Source organism: Amphibalanus amphitrite, unplaced genomic scaffold (genome assembly GCF_019059575.1).
Source record: "Amphibalanus amphitrite isolate SeventyFive unplaced genomic scaffold, NRLGWU_Aamphi_draft 000140F_arrow, whole genome shotgun sequence".
Taxonomy (NCBI): Eukaryota; Metazoa; Arthropoda; class Thecostraca; order Balanomorpha; family Balanidae; genus Amphibalanus; species Amphibalanus amphitrite.
Window position 1 is genome coordinate 671,635 of NW_024881635.1, and position 16,670 is coordinate 688,304.

The window sequence follows — 16,670 nt, forward strand, 5'->3', positions numbered from 1 at the left end:
CTCCCCAGTTGTTCATCACTCTCCCCAGCTGTCTCTCAGTCTCCCTGTTGAATGTCAGTTCACTATTCTGCGTCTCAGTCTCCCCAGTTGTCTCTCAGTCTCGTTTTCTCGGTAGTCGGTCTCACCGTCTGCGCTGCTGGCTGATCATGACGACGCTGCGCAGCTGCGGCAGCCGCTCGGACCGCAGCGTTAGCGGCACGTTCGACTCCCCCTCTGACGTCAGCTCGGGCAGCAGCCGCGTCAGCATGTCGTAGTAGTCGGACGTCTTGTAGCCGTCGGTGGCCACCAGCGTCTTGACGCCGACCTTCTTCAGACAGTATTCGAGCTCGTTGGTCTGGTAAGCTTGGTTCACGTTTACCTAGTGAATTGGGTTGGGAAGGGATGTGTGATGAGAAATTCAGGACACCAAAATCGGCAATGTACGCTGTTCGTCTGATGCATTTGGTAAAAATGGTCTTCCATCGCTGAACAAAGATAAGCATTTCGTTAACACCACTGCCATAAGTTGAGCCGAAAGCAAATTGTGCCACACTCACAGCCATGGCCAGGCAATGGTTTGGGCCCCTCTCGTATCGAAATTCTGGCAGTCCGGGCAATTCAGTCAGATCTCAGAGGCTAATCAGAGACCAGGGATATCGAACAAGGGACTAGGGACCAGTGACCCTTGAGCCAGTGAGTGGCCAGAGACGGCGACGGGGACCGGCGAAAAGGTACTGACCAAGGCGAGGCCAGCCTTGGCCGCGGCGTACTGCGTCAGCTGCCACTCGTACACGTTGGTGCCCCAGATGCCGATCCGGTCGCCAAATTCGAGACCCAGAGCCATGAAGCCATGAGCCAGCCGCTCCGCCTGTTCGGTAAGGCCGACAGGTTGGGTCACGTCAGGTCAGGTGAGGGCAAGAAAATGCGACATCGGAGTGGAATAGGAGTCATGCTGTAACACGGCGGTTTCTCGTGCCCAGGGCGGGGCGCGCCGGTGTTGTTGTCAGCCCTTTACCAGAAGAGATGCTCTGCCGGTCCAGGTGTATTGTCGAGCACAACACAGAGCGAGGTGGTCAGCTACAGTGTCGGTCGAGACCGACGCAGAAACACGTCCGGCGTGGTCTGAGGCTGGGGGTCTTCTGCCAGTCCCCCCGATCGGGTGACTTCAGCAGAACTATCCTACTCTAAGGGCGGTGGCCCTCTAACCCTGCGTGGCGGCTCGCTATTGGCTTAAGATTCTTTAAACACAAATCGAACGCTCGTGATTGGTCGCCTACGTCACAGTCTCTCGATCGTACTGGAGTCGTCTAGAAGTGAAGTATGACGTAGTGTCACGCGCCGATCTCGTGACTGAAGGTGTCCGGCGCAGCAGAGTTCCAAGAACACGTCAAAACCATTAGCGGACATTTAGCAGGCTAAAAGTGTTTCTAGATAGGTATGCGCGTGCTGAGATGTTCAGAGAGCGCCGGCTCCGGCCGCTGAGTGTCCAGGCGCCGGCCGCAGAGTGCTGGAGACGGTGAGTCACTCATGAATAACGTATGACACGTCCCAGGCCGGCCGCGGCGTCGGCTGCGCTGAGCTGAGCGCGAGCGCGGAGCGGTTGAGCGCGAGCGGGGAGCGGTAAAGACGATGAGCGTTGGAAATGCGAAAATGAAATATAGCCACCACGCAGGTATAATTAGACTACGAACTAATTAAGCCTAAACCCATAAAAATATAAGCAGCAATTAACGCAAGGCAACGGCGATAAGCAATGACACAACAATGACACACACTTTACACACCTCCCCCACCCATGGCAAGAGCTTTGGCTAGGACAAAGCAGAGTCCGACGCCTGAAGGGCGAAGGACGCAGCAGGGGAGACATACGACGAAACAACCGCGACGATAACGCGACACAGCGGGTGGGAGGGCGGGGAACGCGACGGACGAACGCGAAACGCAACGGACGAACGCGACGAATAGCACTGGGGCACTCGCTGCAGTGCACTGAAGCAGTGGTTGTAGTCCATGGCGTGAGTCATCGGAGCCCACGGAGTCAGGCGGTGACCCGGATCGTGAGCCGTCGAGTCAACTGGTGACCCGGATTGCTGGTGCGTGAGGCACTGCACTTGGTAGCGCACGGCTGCGCTCGGGGCGGTGCACTGAGTAGTTCAGTGACCCGGATAGTTCCTCGGTCCATTGTGATGCAGGCTTGGTGCCATGCATACGCAAACACTCACACGCACACTGGGGAAGGGGAAACAAAAGAGGCCTCACACCTCTGGCGACAGCCGCAGAGACGGCGTCGGTCGGTGGCCGTACGTGGCCCGTCGCGGCATATCCGTTGTGGCACTAGGCTGAGCGCTGAGTGATGCCGGTGCATCGTCTACAGGGTCCATGTGCAGGCTCTGCTGGCTGCCCGGTGGGGCTGCTGGCGGGCCGAGCACAGGATGACGCTCGTCGAGTTCAATGGCTGGCTCACGAAGGTCTCGAGTAGCAGAAGCGGGGACAAAGCGGGGTAAGCGGTAGGTAGCCATGGAGCGAGGGCAGCAGTGTTTAATGCAGAAGCACATGCAGCAAGCGGCGAGAACGCTGATGATGATAATGAGTAGCCAAGTATAAGAGAATGCGGATGGTGTATCATCAATAACCTGTTCAAGGGGAAGGGCTTCGACACGATTGAAGTAGTCATCGGCTGGCATACCGGCGACGTGAAGCTTTGGTATAGACGAGACGTTAGATTGCAGGGCCGTTGGAATAGCAGTTGCCCAGTGCGAACGCCAGATTGGGACCAGGGAAGAGTCATTGGAGATTGTAAACGTATCATCGAAATCAGGGAAGTCGAGGTGGGTCTCACTAGCATAGTAAGGAGGGAGATATAGAGAGTCACTAGAAGCGGAGCATTCCATGGACAAGGTAAGAAGGCGAACAGGTGATGAAATGGATAGCGTGGTGCTATTGTATGGGCAGACGATAGTGATGGACAGAGGAGGGCGAGAAACTATCAGCCACGTGCCTCGGGAAAGGTAATGAGCTTTGGGAGCATCGTTCGTAGGGCGGACGATTGGAGCACAGAGACGAGAGATGGCCTGCTCGTCCCGACGGAAAAGAGCCACGACACACGAATCCGCATTTGCCGTGGAGTAAGCAGGTTCATGAAGGGGGCAGAACGGTTGCTTGATCAGAAGGCAGGCTTCGATCTCAGAGTCGACAGGCTGGATGTATTGCTGTCTGTTCTCTGATACAACCAGATAGCGGGGTTCGTTGGGAACATAGAGAAGGGAAATGTTATGGCTGTGAAGCGGGACCTGATAAGGGAAGAAGCGATAAACGTCGAACGCATGGAGCGTGTGGAGCAGTGGAACGTAGAAGAGGACGTGAAAAGCATCATCGACTGGGATGAGCTTGGTTTTGACAATGCGAACATAGTCGCGAGTAGCCGAAGGCGGGAAAGGCAGCGCAAAATGTGCCGGGAGACTTTTGCTCACCTTACGAAGGACACGGTTGAGGTCACGTGAATGAATGAGGTCAGCGTGTAGGATTCCTACTTGAGCTAGAGCGAGTTTGCTAGAGAGCGACACCAACGAAGTATAAAGATGATTGAGACTTCTAGTAACTTGTCTTACATTCTCTGCAAGGTCGGCTACGCGGAGCGATACGGTGATGAGTGCCTCTGCATTGTCGGCAGCTCTGATCAGCTTCAAATGCGATGTGCTCATCGAGCTCATCGCTGATTGTAGAGTACGGAGAGCTTTACGATTTTGAGTAGTGGCAACTCTAGTAGAATTAATGACGTTAAGCGTGCCGTTAAAAGTATGAGCCATAGCAACCTCTTTGGCATTGATGAGCTGTACGTTATGATCCAGATGTTTGATTTCACTTTCAGTGGCAGTTCCAAACAAAGACGACATTACGCTTCCAATGCCATCAATGAGTCCTCGCTTAACACGCTTGGAGCGTCCAGTCCGACGGATAGAGTTAGCCGAGCGTGCAGAGCTTCGTGGCTCAGGCATGGACAGTAGGTCACGAAATGTGTCGACGAGATGGTTCTCCTCTGTTTGCAGCTGACTAATGGAGTGAGACAGATGTTTGAGCGATACAGTCAGTGAAGCATGAGCGGGGTCAGCAGCGGTAGCATTAGTAGGCGGCGAGTGGTTAGCGAGCAGCGCTCTTGCAGTGCGGGAGAGCTCATTAGTAGCATCATTGATTTTACGGACATCTTTGCGATAGGGTTTCATGCTTATTGACAGGGTGATTGCCCATGAACTATAGCTTGGGTAAGTCTTGCCTAGCGGTATAAAGAGATGTCCGGGATCGGTAGGGAGAGCGGCGCAATAAGCAATATCAATCACGTTTGTTACCGTGAGCAGCAGTAGCCATCGACTCAGCATCGTTGTGACAGCCATGGTCTGAAACACAACGACCGTTTATTACATTGAGCTGAGGAGAGCCATACTCAATGCATAAACTTTAAACAAAAGGGCTTTCGGTATCCAACCTGATGATTCACTGCGATCATGGTGAGTCATCTCTGCAAATGGCTGCTGAACTTCAACATCATTTGGACTGCTAGCTATCACTGCCAGGCAGTCAGTTCCCGATTGGATCTTAGGCCTTTTGTCTGGCGGGCACTCATCAAAACTGTCATTTCGTTTCCTTACGTAAGGTCTCCGTACGTACTCATACCCTTCTAGAGGCTCGTTCGTTTGAGCTCGAGACCTGAGGTTGTATCCATGTAGCCTCTGTGGTAGCGGCGGCAACTGACCAAGCTCTCCACTGTCCGGTAACGGTGGGGAGATTACAGTGGGGTCACCTAATGCTACTGAAGGGTTCTCAGGGTGAGGACCGTTGCCCTCTTCCTGGATATCTGGAGTGCCCTCTCTTGACTCATCTGTGGGGTTTGGTGTGCTCATAGAGGCAAACCAAGGTTGATCACCTAACGGTAACCTGGCCGCACGGAGCGGCTGCTGGCGCGTAGGCTCCTCTTCCGGACGGATACCTACCTGTAGGGGACGTTTCACTACATCGTAAACTCTATCCCAAACGTCAGTTTCGTCCTTCCGACGTAGGTTCTCTGAATGTACTACCTTCGATTTGCCCGTTAACATGTTCTTGATGCAGTAGTTCTCAGGGCCTGATTTTGAAACTACTCGAAAATGGTTTTTCCATGGTAACGTGAATTTAGGAGTATCACCTGGTTGTACTGAAGGGTCAAAATAGTAAACAAGGTCACCGGGTGCAAAGTCTGAAGGGGTTGCGTTTTGTGCGATATGAGCTTTGTTTCGATCTCTAGCTTCCTGCATGTTTTCAACCACATGTGCGTAAGCATTATGCAAATGCTCGAACATGACTGGGACGTAGTCCTCGCCAAAGTACCGTAATCTAGGTTGCAGGAGCGTGTCGACTGGTAGAACGGGATCTCTACCATACATGATAAAGTAGGGCGAGTATTTAGTAGACTCATTCTTGCTCACCCTGTAGGCGCCTAAACATGGTTGTAAAACTTCATCCCATTTTGTTTGATCTTCGCTAATTTGTTTCCTAATCATGTCGTTCATGCACCTATGGAATCGCTCAGTCTTTCCGTTTGACTGGGGATGATAGCTGGACGTTCTGACCCGTGCAATTCCTAATTCGCGATTGACTAGGTCCAGGAGTGCATTGCAATATTCCGTACCTTGATCGCTAATGATGGTTCGCGGGCAGCCATGCCTCGGAATAAATTCTTCCAAAAGTAATTTTGCAATGGTATTTGCTGATTTGTCCGGAATAGCCCATGCTTCTGGCCATCCGCTGAAGTGATCAACAATCGTGCATACATATTTGTTTCCTTTGTCTGAGACGGGAAATGGACCACACGTGTCTATACCGATGATTTCCATGGGAGCTGAAGGCATAGGCATGTCCTGCATTGGCCGTCTTTCTTTGTTGAGTCTTTTCCTGTTGCACGTGTCGCATGACGAGACATATTGCATGACGTCTTTCAGCATCGAGGGCCAATAGTACGATTTGAGCACTTTGTCAGTCGTTTTCTCGATTCCCAAATGGCCTCCAAAATAACCGTCATGAGCGCTCTGAAGAACTATTTTCCTAAACTCAGGTGGCAAAACGAGTTGGAGTTTAGTAAGCGGCCGGGTTTTCGTACTTTTCTCTATGTGATAAAGGAGTCCGTCGTCTAAACAATACCTCTGGCTATTTGGGTTGCTTTCATCGTTTGACTGGAGGTCCGATATAATTTGTTTCAATTCTGGGTCGTTCCGTTGTGCTTTTCGTAATGAATCTGCGTCGATACCGTGATAGTCCAGTGGTTTTTGGTTGACGTCATTTTCGTCTGCATCAATTTGTACCCGGTTGTCAACTACATTGACATCCATCGACTCTCCTTGCCAATCGAGGTGCTCATTGTCGTTCAGCTCACCTGCTACTGGGGTATTGTGCAATCGCGACAGCATGTCGGCTGCTACGTTCTGGGGGCCGGAAATGTACTCAATTTTGCAATCGTATTCACCGAGGATAATAGCCCATCTTTGGATACGAGGATTTTTCATTTCACTCGTGAACAAATGCTTGAGCGGCTTGTGATCTGTATAAACGGTTATATCGGTACCAATGATAATCGGTCGGAGTTTTTCCAAACTATAGACGATAGCGAACGCCTCGCGTTCGATAGTAGGCCATTTGAGTTTTTGCTCCGAAAACTGGTGTGAAATGTATTGAATGACCCGATTTTGACCGTCATGTTCTTGCATCAAAACTGCGCCTAAGGCATACTGAGAAGCATCGGTGTACAGTTTGAAAGGTTTGGTTATGTCTGGGAAAGCCAAGATCGGGGCCTGGAGAAGTGCTTGTTTGATTGACTCGAATGCGCTTTGCGCTCCGGGCGTCCAGTGGAATCTGGCATGTTTCTTTGTCAGTGAATTTAAGGGTTTTGCCAGTTTACTGAAATTTGGAACAAACTTTCTGTAGTATGACGCCATGCCGAGGAAACTTCTGACATCTCGCACATTCTGGGGAGGTTGCATGTTTTGCATCACTGAGACTTTTTGGGGGTCGACCGAAATTCCATCATTTGAAATGATATGACCTAAATAGTTGAGCTTGTCCTTGATGAATTCACATTTCGAAATTTTTAATTTTAGGTTGGCTTTTCGCAGCCTGGCGAATACTTCATCTAGGTGCTTCAGATGATCCTCAAGTGTTTCACTGAATACAATGATGTCGTCGACAAACGCTAGGGCAAAATGACGGATATCTCCTAAAACAGCATTCATGCAATTTTGAAAAACGGCTGGCGAGCCAGAAAGACCAAAAGCCATCCGGTTGTATTCGAAAATGCCTGCATCTGTGCCAAAAGCAGTCTTTTCTTTGTCTTCTTCTCTGATAGGGATTTGCCAAAAACCTTGCTTCATATCCAGACAAGTGCGGAACTTTGATTTTCCGAGCGCAAAGAATATGTCGTCAGCCGACGGGATGCTTGCAGCTGGCCTGACCGTAATAGCATTCAATTTTCTAAAGTCTACACAAAGTCTGAGAGAGCCATCCTTTTTGGGGACCAACAGAACAGGTGACATCCACGGTGAATTGCTCCGGCGGATAACATTTGCAGCTAGCATGTCCTGAATTTGCTTTTCTAGCGCCTCTCGATAAGCGAGTGGCGGTCGCCTTGGGGCCTGGTATGTTGGCGGATGATCTTGCGTATTGATCCTCATTTCTGTCACGTTGGTCATGGTCAATTCTGTATCCTTTTCAACAAATATATCCATGTTACCAAGTAGAAGCATTTTCAATTGGTCTCTTTGATCGTCTGGGATGTGATCTAGCTTGAATGAACGAATTTTATCCTCTGAGCTTTCTTTGACGTTCTCCTCTGATTTCGATATTGATGAAATGTTCGGTTCAAGTTCTGAATCGGAAATTTTTGTAGCTACTCCAATAACTTGTCCTTTTCTGAAATGCAAATACCGGCCCGTTTCGTTCACAATTGCCCAGGGGATATGGCGGTTTTTCGAGAGCTTGACAACGGCGTTTGGTAGCAGAATACCTGGTTCGTTTTCGAAACACGGAGACGAGGGGAGCTGAGTAACGACGAAGCCTTCACCTGGTTTATTTTTCTTTGTGATCGCGCATTTCACCTGCAAGTCCGAACGAGGGAAGACGTCTACGTCCTCCGCGAGTCTCACTAAATTTGTTTCTTTAGTACTCTTTCCTTGTTTCGTTTTGAGTGGGTACACATACCTTCCGATGATCATGGTTTGGTTCTCAAAGTCTAGCAGCGCTTTCCTAGCATTCAAGAAATCGATACCCAAAATCATATCATGGTTGAAGCCGACTACTACAACAAAATCATGATACATGCGCACCTTTCCAAGAGTGATTCGTATTTTGACTGATCTGGTCGGTTTCAGTTTGTGTCCAGAGGCTGACACGAGGGTGACTTTTTGTTTTTCAGCTGGTCTCACCAGCGACGGTTCTAGCAATTCCACAAATTTTTCACTAACGAGCGAGAGCTGCGAGCCGGTATCCAAAAGTGTATGAAAGGGGTGCGTCCCAATAGAAATGTCAACATACGGGCAGTTCTCGTTAATTTTCAAAATTTGAGCGGTCTCTGTACCGCCTGTCGCTGAATCAGTGTGAGGCCTTACATGTTTCCCGGCTGCGGTTGCCCTCTGCTTGGCCTACATTGCTGTTGGTTTTGCGGTTGTTTTTGCGGACGCTGAGCAGAAGCGTTCGCTGCCTGTCGCTTAAAACAGATACGTTGTACATGGCCTATTAGGCCGCAGTAGTAGCAGATCGGCCGGTGATCGGACGTCCATTGATAGACCGGTTTGGTCCTAGAGTTCTGTCTAAAATTACCAGGGTTCTGACGCTGTTGGCCCGGCTGAGTGGGCTGTCGTTGGAAGAACTGGCCCGGGGGCGGTTGATTGACCGGTGGTGGGTAGCTCTGATAAGCGCTCGGTTGTTGATAGCTTTGATGGACCTGTGGTCTGACTTTGAAGGAATCATCACTGCGCCTGACTAGAACTTCTAGTAGATCTCTGACCTCAGACAGGTCGCTATTTTGCGCAGGGGGCTCGGGAGCAGGTGTCATGGCATTGCAGTCCATCGGTTCTGGTTTTACTTTCGAGTGGTCACGATAAGTGGCGAGTTCTGTCATCAGTTTAATCTGATCCATGGCTATGTGATACGCTTCTGTCGGAGTCTTTGGTCGGCGGGTCGCTATTCGTTCCTGAAGCTTTCTGTCGGTGATGCCATTGATAAATGTCCTTGTGGTCGTCTCTACTACACTGGACTCGTCTATTTTGTCCTTGTATGCACGTCGGGAGAGTGTCTGAAGTCGCTCTGCGTAGTGAGGTATTGATTCATTCGGCCTCTGCACGAAAGTCTGCAGTTTCTGTTTCGCTGTATCCGCGTCGTCTAGGTAGTGGTAACGTTGGGTCATGAGAGCTTTGAATCGTGCCCAAGAATCAATAGACGGAGACACCTCGTGGAAGTAATCAAGAGCTGTGCCTTTAAGTGTTTGACTAGCAGCCCAAAGAGTTTGTTCCTCATCGCCTTTTAGCGCCATGTGCAAGTTGTCCATTTCAGCTAGCCATTTGGTAAAATGCTCACCGCTTGTGCCATCAAAATGATGTTTCCCCGACACCGACTGGTTAGTCATAAGTTGGTTCTTTAGAACACCGAAACCTTGCATCATTGCATTGATCATTTGGCTTGAGGAAGCAGAAGCGGGTGCATGCGAGCGAGACGTTTCGTTTTGAGCCATCATTGAAGCGACAAGAGCCAGAAATATCAAAGATAGAATGGATAATTTGCGTTACGTTAATATTAAAAGGAAACAAGAAAAATTAAAATTAATATCAAGTGCCACTCGGGAGATGTCGAGACGTACCTTTGGTTGGTGTCACCGAAGATGGGATGTTCGCCAGTTCACTATCACTTTCACTTTCACTACGCGCCGGGCGGACTGTTTCGATTACGCGCAAGAGTCTGGTTCGGTAGCGCTGGGTGTTGAGCGCCTTTGAAGTCTCTCGATGAAGTTGTTCTCGTAGAAAAGCGTGATGAAGTTGATCTCGTAGAAGAGCGTCGGTTGACCTCTCTGATGACGTCAGTTGACCTCGTTGGAGAGCGCGAGTTGAACTCTCTTTCCTGTTAAACTTTGTCTCGATGACGAGAGACGGTCGGTTGGAGTTATCAGCGGCTTAGATCGAGCGCTGGTTGAGATGGCTGCCGTATAACTCGGGCAGATTGGGGCCTGACTGGTACAGTTCCGATTTCAGAGCCCTTTATGACTGGTACTGGTACAGGTACTTGTACTTTGAGCTGGCACTGATGAAGATAGACGATGCCGAGCTTTGGCGTACTCACTTTTGGAGCGCTATTGTTCAGCGGCTCACAGTGAAGTGTCGGCCGATGTACTAGCCGTGAGAGCTGGCTGGTAGCAGCTGGAGCGGAGCAGCGTTGAATAGGTGCTCGTCAGCGGCAGAGTTCGGACTGAAGAGTCGGCGCACGAAGAAGGAGATGGAAGTGAGAAGACGGCTTCTTCGGCAGGTTCGATCCGACGTCAGCGGCACCAATGTAACACGGCGGTTTCTCGTGCCCAGGGCGGGGCGCGCCGGTGTTGTTGTCAGCCCTTTACCAGAAGAGATGCTCTGCCGGTCCAGGTGTATTGTCGAGCACAACACAGAGCGAGGTGGTCAGCTACAGTGTCGGTCGAGACCGACGCAGAAACACGTCCGGCGTGGTCTGAGGCTGGGGGTCTTCTGCCAGTCCCCCCGATCGGGTGACTTCAGCAGAACTATCCTACTCTAAGGGCGGTGGCCCTCTAACCCTGCGTGGCGGCTCGCTATTGGCTTAAGATTCTTTAAACACAAATCGAACGCTCGTGATTGGTCGCCTACGTCACAGTCTCTCGATCGTACTGGAGTCGTCTAGAAGTGAAGTATGACGTAGTGTCACGCGCCGATCTCGTGACTGAAGGTGTCCGGCGCAGCAGAGTTCCAAGAACACGTCAAAACCATTAGCGGACATTTAGCAGGCTAAAAGTGTTTCTAGATAGGTATGCGCGTGCTGAGATGTTCAGAGAGCGCCGGCTCCGGCCGCTGAGTGTCCAGGCGCCGGCCGCAGAGTGCTGGAGACGGTGAGTCACTCATGAATAACGTATGACACGTCCCAGGCCGGCCGCGGCGTCGGCTGCGCTGAGCTGAGCGCGAGCGCGGAGCGGTTGAGCGCGAGCGGGGAGCGGTAAAGACGATGAGCGTTGGAAATGCGAAAATGAAATATAGCCACCACGCAGGTATAATTAGACTACGAACTAATTAAGCCTAAACCCATAAAAATATAAGCAGCAATTAACGCAAGGCAACGGCGATAAGCAATGACACAACAATGACACACACTTTACAATGCGTTCGGGGCCCATAATGTGGACGTATGGCCATTTAACCCTATTAGTGGCAGGGGGGGGGGGTTGTTTTTATCCACCCCTCAGGTATTTCGGGAATATCTCCGAAACCGCTGAAGCTACGATGCTGAAATTTTCTGACTTTTCCTAAAACTAAATTGGGCTTATTCCCTGAAAATTTCAAGTTCATAACTTTACCAGAGGCGGCTCCAGAGCACTGGGAATTGGGGGTCCTATTCGTGAAGCGAGTCATTTGGGCGAAGATCACGATGCTGCACCAGTTTTACGAACAGTGAATGAAAGGTATCATGTGATAACATATACAGTTATTGTGCATCCTCTTTTGACACGTTTTTATAATAGGCGGATCCAGGCGTCCAAAAAGGGGGTCATGTTTTACCTCCCAACATAGGTGCCCTGACACCGCCTATGCATGACCAATACAATTGTAGTCGTTCTCTCATAAGAAAATTGTAACATAACAAGACCATTACCACCCTTTTTAGAAACAGTACCAACAAAAACCTTATTTACTATACTTTTTGTGTACCCCCAATCTCAATGATCTGTATCCGCCTATGATTTTTGAAAATGCATATTTTTAGGATCCATGTGAATTCCTGGTTCATTCTCTATCGATCGGCAAAAGTTGCGTTAGGATTGGTTCAGAAACCTGGCCGTGATAAACAGTCTAAAATGTATCTGCAATTTGCCTGTTTTTACCCCCCTCTACCCCCCCTGTTGATATTTTTTAATTTTTATTTTTTAGAAATGTAGATCACGTTGAGCGAAATCGAATGCCGTTTGAATTTTGAAAATCGGCCCGTTAGATCTCGAGATATCAAGGGGGGTCGTAAACAGCCCCCCCCCCCTGCCACTAATAGGGGTATACCAGGAGCCTGCCACTAATAGGGTTAACGATCGGCGAGACAACTTCTTGAAACGTTTAAGCAGATCAGACTATAATTGTGAGACATAACGCCTGTTCACTGTAACCATGTGCCCATTCAAGTTCCACCACACGACATCTTGAACCATAAATTCGACAAAAATGTTCAGACAAAATATCTTACAGTAAAAAAAAAAAAACAGCGAGTTACGTTACAACATCGACAATAGAATGCACCTAGCCAATAGAGTTGATGACCTCGCGAAAAGAAAACATAGAATCGGCCACCCCGCCGTAGACTCATAATAGCCCGAGCATTATAATGATAGTCCTATGGATACTAACCGAGTTTGACCACGGCCCACCTCTCATCTCACGTTTGACCTCGCACCATGTCCGCCTTACCTCATGTTTGACTTCGTTCTACACTTCTTTCATTTGACCTTGACCTCACCCTGCACATCTTGCCTCCTGTTTGACCTCACCACACCCCTAACATCTTGCTTGACCTCACCCTTACCTCCTGTTTGACCTCGCGCCATGTTCGCCGCAGGTCCTGGTGCACAAACACCAGCGCCTCGTTGGTGCCGTAGTCGACGGCCGCCCGGTCGATGACGTCACCGAGCGTGTCGTGCACCAGAGGAGTGGTGCCCGCGCAGTGGACGTAGCTCTCCGTCAGATGGGTAGCCGGGGCGGCGCTGCGCGACGCGGGGCAGGGGTGTTAATACGCAAGTTCAGAGCAGTTCTGGTAAGCGAGCAGTACTCGTAAATGTTGGGGTCTGTGTGCTTGTGTATTTGAGGTCATAATTGATGTCCGGTGGCTTTTTTCTTCCTCTTCTTCTCCTTCTCATGCCCATGTCCACAGAATTTGCAGCATTATGATACTGTTATGTGCGAGTTACAAAATGCGCTACTATGTAGATAAACAAGCAAGCTCAGGCTGGCTCAACACGAGTGCAGTTTATATGAGGTGCCTTACGTTGCGTCACCGTCCGCCCGCTTGCGTCGTGCACGCGGCGTTTGCATCCCGCCACATCTCTCCGTATCATTTCGACCGGCTGAAGCTGATCAGCAGAATATGGGTATTAAATGCGCAATGTATTTCTTTCGTCCAGTTCCAATTTCATTTCATTTCATTTCCGTTCACCGAATACATTTACGGCCCCGGAATCATTTCGTTTCATCAAATACGCAAGTGCTAACGTCGGTGGGATGATCCATGTTACCAAATGACTTGAATGCGACGCCTCAAAGATTGGAGTAAGACCCTCGTGCCGTAAACGCACCCGTGTGAGGTGGGCTTAACACCTTTTCCCAATAAAGCGTCCATGTTAAGCTCCAAGATTGGTTCTGTCAATGGGCGTAATACGACTGTCGAAACGGAGGATGGCGCTGTAACAAGGCACAGTTGGGCATTGCTCATCCTGATTTCCCCATCAGAGACAGACATTCATGTCTGTAAACAGCCCGCTGGAGGCCTGCTTCTCGCGTTCTAACGAGAGCTCTCCACCCCCCACCCCCACCCCCCCCCCCATCTCCATCACATACTCAGTGCAAACCGGGATTATCCGGATTCCAGTGCAGAACTGAATACCTACAGCCATAGAGCCAGTACAGAACAGCCTGGGCCGACTGTTTGCAGTCGGCCCCGGCCTTGGGCACAACTGTTTATACGAGACTGACCGAGTCTGCCTCAAAGTCTACGACGGTGCATAAATATAACAAAATAGGTTTTTTATATAGTTTTGCGTGCGATAATGGTAGGACAGGTAACGTTTCGTTTTCATAGTCTCGATCACCGGCCACGATCATTTGTCGTCATTAGAATTTTCGCTCATAAACGTTGAACCAAGGTTGAACTTCTGCCACCGTGGTGCTTGAAAAAGTGACAAATATCCCTCACCATCTATACTTACCTTTTCGCAGCAGCCGTGGACGAGGAACGTTTGATCTGGCGGGCCGTTCTGTTGAGCAGCTTCACACAAAACCCAGTGGGTCTCTGGTGGCCATCATGGTTTCAAGTGCTTCTCATATAAATCTGAAAAGAGTTGGGAGCGCTATGATCATTGGTCAGTCTCCTCAGTGTGCATGCCTTGAGGGGTTAGGGTTCCGGGGCCCTAAAGGGAATGGAGCTTTCCATGGGGTGACCTAAAGGGAACGCTGAATGAGAGTCTCTCTCGTTCAAATCAATGTTTGAACACTTGAAACTGCACGAAAACACTGCAAACGCGCGGCTAATGCGAGCCGCAACATTTATTCTCAACAACATGATTCTCGCCACCAATCGAGGTGACCTCGTCACTCGAGCCGGAGTGACTCGCTGCCACTATGGCGGCCCACACGACATCACCCGCTTGGCGCTCCGAGTCACCGGGATCAAGCGACCCACCGGCACTGTGTCTCAACGGCGGTGCTTGGCGCGCGTCGACAAGACCGACTTCAACCAGCAGCTCCTGAACGCCGACTGGATGCCGGTCTACAGGTCTGCTGGGCCAGAGCTGAAGTGGTCAGCGTTCGTGCAGACCTTCAAGCCGCTGCTGGATGCCGTTGCTCCGGTGCGTCGGGTCCTGGTGCGGCCGCCAGGTGCGCCACCTGCCTCGGAGAACACCCGCCACCTGCTGGCTCGCAGGCGAACTGCTCTCTCCGCCGGTCACCGCCAGGAATACAAGAAGCTGAACCGGCAGTCCCGAGCCGCTATCCGCGCTGACTGCCGACGGCACCTTCAGGAGCAGCTGACCAAGGGAGGCCCCAGTAGCATGTGGAGAGTGCTCCGGCCTATGATTGGCTCCAACAAGAGCTCGTCTCCAATCAGCGGCATCACGGCTGATGCCTTAAACGACTACTACGTCTCGATAGCGCCAGACCTGGCCGCCGCTGTTCCTGCACCGGCCGGACCAGTCGATGTGCGTTTGCCCCGGGTCTGTGCTGACGGGCTCAGAGTCCAGCCGATAAGCATGGAGACCCTGTGGGCGATAGTGCAGGGACTGAAACCATCTGGGGCAGAGTGCAGTGACGGGCTCAGCGTCAACATGATAAAGGACTTCTTCCATGGACTTGGACATATCGTGCTGGATGTAGTGAATGCCAGCCTTGAGACTGGCAGAGTACCAGCATCATGGAAACATGCCATCATAACCCCGATACCCAAGGGGAAGTTCACTGCATCTGACCCGTCTCGCACTCGGCCCATCTCCATTCTCCCTGCCATCACCAAGATCGCCGAGAGAGCTGTGCAGCTCCAGCTCACCGAGTACCTGGAGAGGCACCATCTGCTTAGTGAGACTCAGCATGGCTACCGCAAGCGCCACTCGTGTGAGACTGCCCTGCACGTGGTCTCAGATGATGTATTGCGCGCGATGGACATTAGTGAGATTGCCCTCTGGGCAATGGTGGACTTGTCCAAGTGTTTTGACATGGTGCCGCACGATTTTCTGATCGACAAGCTGTCGGTGTATGGTATCGATCCCTTCTGGCTTGACGACTACCTCCGAGGTCATACACAGCAGGTCCAGGTCAGAAGTCACGAGGGCCAGCTGGTGCGATCGTCCGTGAGATCGAACTCAATCGGTGTATATCAGGGCGGATCGTTAAGTTGCATACTCTGGTGTATTTTCGCGAACGACCTCTGTCTCCATGTGCCCGATTATGTAAAAATAGTTCAGTTCGCCGATGATACCCAGATTTGGACAACTGGCAAAAAGCATGACCTCCCGTTACTTATAAACCGGCTCGAGACAGCTCTCCAATCGATGTTTAACTGGTTCTGCGCACACCGTATGAAAGTGAACGAAGCAAAGACTGAACTGACGGTCATGGGAACGAAGCAGATGCTGAGAGGTATTTCTCATGTGAACGTTCAGTTCAACCAGGCAACAATCAGATCGTCAAACCATGTTCGTAACCTCGGTGTGATTTTCGACCGTAGCCTTGACTTCCAACCTCATGTCGATCAACTCGTTCCGAAATGTATAGGAATGCTCCTCGGCCTAAACCATGTCAAACATGTCATACCGATCGCGACCTTGAAACATCTTATCACAGCTCTAGTCTTCCCCGTGCTGCGCTATTGCATGTCAGTTTACGGCATATGTAACAAGGCGCAAGTCCACCGCATTCAGAAGGTGATTAACTTTGCCGCACGAGTGCTCAGTGGACGCCGCAAGCATGAGAGCATATCAGATGTTGTGCGATCGCTCGGGTGGCTAAATGCTGATGAACTGATCACTTACCATAGAGTCATCACCATTCACCGACTGCTTACCGATGATGTACCGAGGCCAGTAGTCGCGACTATCCGCCCTCCCGCTCGTGAGCAGCACAGCCATAGTACTCGCACTGCTGATCTCCTCACAGTGCCGCGTATTCGCACAGAAGCGAGACGCAGTCGGCTGTGCTTCAGTGCCGTGAAGTTATATAACT

General features: G+C 50.6%; 1 protein-coding gene across 3 annotated transcripts in view; it reads right to left on the bottom strand.

Moving 5' to 3' along the window:
- Window positions 1-16,670, bottom strand: part of LOC122382488 (medium-chain acyl-CoA ligase ACSF2, mitochondrial-like) — a 76,826-nt gene that overhangs the window by 59,299 nt on the left and 857 nt on the right. Inside the window, exons 2-5 of one of the 3 annotated variants that reach the window (XM_043367876.1) lie at window positions 14,168-14,289; window positions 12,772-12,949; window positions 719-847; window positions 126-358 (exon numbers count right to left, since the gene is read on the bottom strand). In XM_043367876.1, the coding sequence (XP_043223811.1) occupies window positions 126-358; window positions 719-823 (338 nt within the window). In that variant the 5' untranslated portion in view covers window positions 824-847; window positions 12,772-12,949; window positions 14,168-14,289. Of the gene's footprint in view, window positions 1-125; window positions 359-718; window positions 848-12,771; window positions 12,950-14,167; window positions 14,309-16,670 lie in introns of all 3 variants that reach the window. The other 2 variants (XM_043367877.1, XM_043367878.1) reach the window with 2 other exon arrangements.